This window comes from Salvelinus namaycush, chromosome 28 (genome assembly GCF_016432855.1).
Source record: "Salvelinus namaycush isolate Seneca chromosome 28, SaNama_1.0, whole genome shotgun sequence".
Lineage (NCBI taxonomy): Eukaryota > Metazoa > Chordata > Actinopteri > Salmoniformes > Salmonidae > Salvelinus > Salvelinus namaycush.
In genome coordinates, this window is record NC_052334.1 from 35,719,794 (window position 1) to 35,725,012 (window position 5,219).

The window sequence follows — 5,219 nt, forward strand, 5'->3', positions numbered from 1 at the left end:
ATAATGATACTGGTGAGGTCTTACCAGTATTACAGGGGAAAAACAACTGGCCAAGATCTTGTAAGTACAGAGGCAAGGATATGAGTGCCTAAACTTCCCAGATGCCTCATAGCATAGTTTGGATTAGAGCTGCTGAATGGAGCAAAAAGTCCCCTGCCTGCACGTTCCACTAAGCCAACAGGATGTGGTCCAGTCCAGAGCAGTGGTCAGTCAGCACATTGAGCAGGAAGTGTTTCAGCTGACCGTCAAGACACAATCTCACCGACTCACACAGGATGTGGCAAGACACCACTATTCCTCTACCATAGGACTAGGGGAGTGACTGGAAAGGAATGCTGACTAACAACTAGAGCACTGTTCTGATTTGTCATGTTTTTCAGAAAAAGAGAACCATCTTGTTATTTCCAAAGATTACATTTAGGGCAATGGGAGAGTTTAAACACCAGTTAATCATATTTTTCTTTATTACAAATGTATTAAATAATATGAAAGGTTAAAGAGTAAGTAATTGTCACAGTATAGATTACTATCCACGTAGATTGTTGTACAAATTACAACATTTTCCCAAATTAATAAATGGAGTTCAGAGTACGATACGAATACATTCACATAGATATTATGTACAACTATACACACACAAAAAAGACAGGTGAAATGCGTGAGACAAACTTCATTACAAAAGCTTTGGCAAAAGAGTGCATACATACATTTTCATAAAATATCTGAAAAGTAAACAAAAATAATGCATTTCTTCAACAACAAAAACTGTGCAGTAGAGGAAAGAGTCCAGTGCATATCTTTAGAAATGTTCCATTAGTAAAATGGCAGTTTGTGCACTTGGCTGTCCCTATCCCTGTCATAGTTTTGGGTAAGAAGTCACTAGTTGGTAGATGTTGGGCTCAATCTAAATTGAGGCAGGTACCAGCATACTGAGGGAGAGTGGGGCGGGGTTTGACGGCGGCGGCTTGGGAAAGGCCATTTTGTTGAGGCTGCGCACCTCGGCCTGCCAGGAGGGGATCTTCTTGGTGGTCATGTGACGGCGGGCGTGTTTGGTCAGGTGGTCGCTGCGCATGAAGCGCCTGTCGCACACGGGGCACACAAACTTCTTCTCGCCCGTGTGGGTCCGCCTGTGGCGCGAGAGCTCGTCGGAGCGCGCAAACTTCTTGTCGCATCCCTCCCAACTGCAACTGAAGGGCTTCTCACCTGAGAGGGAGACAGAGAGATAATGAGTTTGCAAGTCATAATTTTTTCACCAGCAAACCCACACATGCTCCGAGTCAGATAAACGACATCATAGTCTTCAGTTAAAATCGTGATACAATATCAAGATCCTAAAATTTAATCCCCATAAAATGTCACGTTCTTTCCCTCTCATTCCCAGTCATCCATGAGGAACACTTTTCTCTCTTACCTGTGTGTGTCCGGAGGTGTGCCTTGAGATGGGAGCTCTTGAAGTAAGTCTTCCTGCACCCGGAGAAGTTGCACACATAGTTCCTCCGGCGGGAGAAGTCCATTTTGGTGCCGCTGCAGGGTCCGGTGGGCACGTAGACCGGGGCGGGGGCCAGCGGTAGCAGCTTAGTGTGGCCCAGGGTCATGACAGTCTGTGGAGAGCAGTGGGGGGCCTGAGAGACATGGGACTGGGGGAGAACCAGCATCACCGTGCCCTGGGGCATAGCCTGGCCCATGAGGAAAGGCTGCTGCAGTGCCCCGTTAGGACCAGACTGGGGCAGGATGGATGTGGGGGTCCTCGAGGTCTGCACCGGGCCCTGGATGAACGCCGAGATCATCCCCGATTGGTTACCCACCGGGAACATCTGGCAGATGATTGGAGGGCTGGAGGTGGGTGGCGGGGAGAGGCGTGTAGGCAGGCTATTTTGTGGTTGGGTGTTAGCAGGAAGGTGAGAGTGGCTCCCCTTACAATGGATAATCTGTGGCTCTTCGTTCTCAGTCTTGACCGCCTCTTCCTTGCAGGAGGAGAGGAGGGCAGGGTTAGGTGTGAAGGGGACCAATGGAGGTGTGATGCTCTGTTCAGTCTTTGCTGTGTGCTGTTGACAGACCAACAGCTCGGAAGCTCTGTGTTGCTTTGTGGGGGGTGCTGGAATGTGCTGGCAGAGGTGTGTGTCTGCGGTGTGGCGGATGACACTGGTTGCCATGGCTCTGCAGGGTGGCAGTGGTGGGGTCTTTCCGTTGGTTGGGGACTCCGAGATGGACGCCATGGGCGTTTGTGGGACCCCACAGACCCTTACAGAGAGGCTGGAGCTGGGCCGGCTCAGAGGGGAGGTGATGGTGTGGATGGCAGTGGTAGAGGTCTCAGCAAAGCTGGGGCTGTGAGGGGGAGTCATACACTAGAAAACAAAGAGAAAACAGAATTAGTGTGTGTGACCAGGAAGTAGAACAACCACTGTATACATACTAATACATAAGTCTTAGGTTGGATGTGTTCAGTTTCAAAATGGATGTTCAATACAGCTATTGGGAGAGATAAGTGGCCACAGTAGGCAGGTACATACACTAAACGACTACTTAGAGCTGGGTAGCTGCAAAACAGCGATGTTGACAACCAGCAGCTGAGAGAGATGAGCACGGGTTGCAGTTCAAACCCTCTATCCTACTTGCCACCTGTGCAGCAACCTTCCTAACCCCTCCAACCCCTATAAACCCTCACAAAGTTTTCCTGATATAAAGACACTATCTTCATGCTAAGTGCTACAAATCCCAGGAGTTTACACAGTAAGTAAAAGCTGGGACTACTGTATTTACTAATCAAACACAGCCCACAGATGCTTCTTAGTGATGGCTGTTTTGGGATGTGTGGTGGTTACGGTTGCCAAGAGAGGATGCACTCTTACCAAGGAGGAGAGCGAAACAAAGTCTTTTGGGGGCTCCAGTGGGTCCGGAGGCAGGAGGGAATCGCAGGAGTCCGAGGCAGGGGTAAGGGGTCTGGGCTTGCAGGGGCTGGGGCGGTGTTGGCCCCAGGAGCTCATGCAAACCAGAGCCTCAGCAGCCTCCAGGTCTGTGTACTCCAGGTTGCAGCCTGAGGAGGACTGCTTACTGTCATGCCTACTCCTCTTCAGATAGGAGCCACACTGGTCCATCATCATCCCTTTTGCCTGGGGAGGAGAACAAAGGGAGAAAGGGAAAGAACATTAGGTCTGATGATGACATCACGTAATAGAAGACTGGTGAGTTACCATAGGGACGAATCACCACAAAAGGGAGACCCAATCAAGACCATACAGCTAGATACACATTAGCATACCAAGGGAAGCTTCCAAAATGACATCAAATGAACATCTGAAGAGTTTATTTTCTCACCAGTCACTGGCATAATGCTCAAGCACCTGTTGCTTAGATGTTTGTCTCAGAGGGTAGATGGAGCAGGCTTGAGACTACACCCCATCTACCCTTGGCAATGCGCCAAGCCTTCTCCCATTGTCATATTGACCAACTAGTGACATCTCCCTACCACTAGCCACGTGAGACCCCCATTCACAGGGCATGTATAAACCAGTGTTAACACTGCATCAGGAAGTGCCTTGTCTGCACTGACACTATCAGTGGTCCTATTGCAGGGTTCCCCAACTTGATGCCCAGTCGGGTGATTTTATTTGCCCCCCAAGTAATGAGCAAAACATGTTTTATACATAATTGTTAAAAAATCTCTTCAAAGTATTCTTGCGGTCTTCAAATTATTTGTAATTATGTTCCAGCCCCCTGATCATCCGCTCAAGAAAAAAAATCGTCCGCGCGGCTGAATCTAGTTGATGATCCCCGTCCCATGGCCACTCCCCAGATAAAATAATGTGACCAGTTTCACATAGTGAAAGAGTAGCCCACCAAGGCAGAACAAGACTACTCGACTAGGCTTAAGTGGGTTTACCATAAATTGATGTTGGGTAACATTAATAAATGATTGCATAATTCTGTCAACTGGTCACAGTTGATTGTCTAATATCTTTAAAACAGTCAATCATTGGTAACGTTAAGTCATTGGATACTATCATTGGATGTATTAATTTACCAGCTGTAATAACAAATAACTGTCTCAATAAAACAATTTAAAACTCAATTTTTTGACATGATTCATTTACAAATGAAATAATATTGTAACCTAAAAAGTAAAGTGCTACTAATAAACTGGAGCCAAAAAACAAATACAGTTAGTAGCCCACTCATTATTCGAATGCTGGACGTAATTCATATGAAATAACACGCTTTAAATAATAATCTTCTTACCCCACATGATACTTCAAATTCTGAAGATTTTCGTGAAGGCATTGTTGAGATATATTTTATTTCAGTTTAGTGTCAAGCCGACAAAGAACAAAAAAGCGATGACACTGCCCCGGCTCAGTTAACTGGCTGTTGAATTCGTCTTTCACTAGGTCCTCTCTCAGCTGTGTAAAACATGAGGATAAAAAAAGGAAAACAACATTCACAACACACTGGCGGGAGGCAACATGCCACCAATGAAAAACAAATGTGTGTGAGACATTAGCCAATGGCAGGCGAGATGACACGTGATCAGTGCATGGTCGCCTGAGGATTGGAGGAAATAGGGTGCGTGGCTGTTGGTGGGCGTGCAGGGGGAGTCATCGGTGTCAGAAAGAACCTGATGAACTGCAAGTCTGAAAACTAGGCGAAAGGTCGTAGTGCCGAATTAGGCGAAACCTGAGTTTCTCCCATGTGTTTTTGGCGTACTTTTTTTTTTACAGGTTATCTTATCTTTTAGAGTTGGCCAAGGAAGGCACACATTCTTTGTCAGTTAGAGTAGCTGGTCAACTGCTATTTAGTCGTGCTTGTGAAATGTAAAGCACCATGCTCTATTTTACTCTTATGATTTCCCTCCAAAATGATGTGCATTCCAAGATACAACTGTGTTTCATTTTATCAGATCACAGTTACATTCATGCTCTAGCGGCTACTTATTGCTACTTATAATATATATGTTACTATATATTACATGTTTAGCACGTCTTACATTTAATTTTTCGAATACTATAAGACCAACATGAACTACAGAGGCCTCAGGATGCCTAAAGCATAAAATGTATAACTAAAAAATCAACTATTCATCTAAGGAATATTGGAAATTCAACACCCCACAATATTATACACATTGTTTGGTTATATTGGAATTAGAGTGTTTTTAGACATAGGATAGACCACTTTAGATCCATTCGCTCCCCCCCTCAACTCCAAATGTTGGCCTATGGTCT

The 5,219-nt window shown here is 45.8% G+C and overlaps 1 protein-coding gene across 1 annotated transcript; it reads right to left on the bottom strand.

The window, feature by feature from the left end:
- Positions 1 to 431: 431 nt before the first annotated feature.
- On the bottom strand, positions 432 to 4,447 carry LOC120023183 (Krueppel-like factor 11). The gene is made up of 4 exons (XM_038967208.1): positions 4,237 to 4,447; positions 2,850 to 3,110; positions 1,412 to 2,345; positions 432 to 1,203 (listed from the first exon to the last, which is right to left on the bottom strand). The coding sequence occupies exons 1-4, from the start codon at positions 4,276 to 4,278 to the stop codon at positions 905 to 907; spliced, it is 1,536 nt and encodes a 511-aa protein (XP_038823136.1). The 5' UTR covers positions 4,279 to 4,447; the 3' UTR covers positions 432 to 904.
- Positions 4,448 to 5,219: the final 772 nt, after the last annotated feature.

What these genes read in the sequence shown, in the direction of transcription:
- LOC120023183 (XM_038967208.1), bottom strand. Translation starts at nt 4,278, where the DNA reads ATGCCTTCACGAAAATCTTCAGAATTTGAAGTATCATGTGGG. An exon ending in TTGTTTCGCTCTCCTCCTTG is followed by an intron (nt 2,346 to 2,849) that starts GTAAGAGTGCAT and finishes TTTGTTTTCTAG; the next exon opens with TGTATGACTCCCCCTCACAG. An exon ending in ACACCTCCGGACACACACAG is followed by an intron (nt 1,204 to 1,411) that starts GTAAGAGAGAAA and finishes TCTCCCTCTCAG; the next exon opens with GTGAGAAGCCCTTCAGTTGC.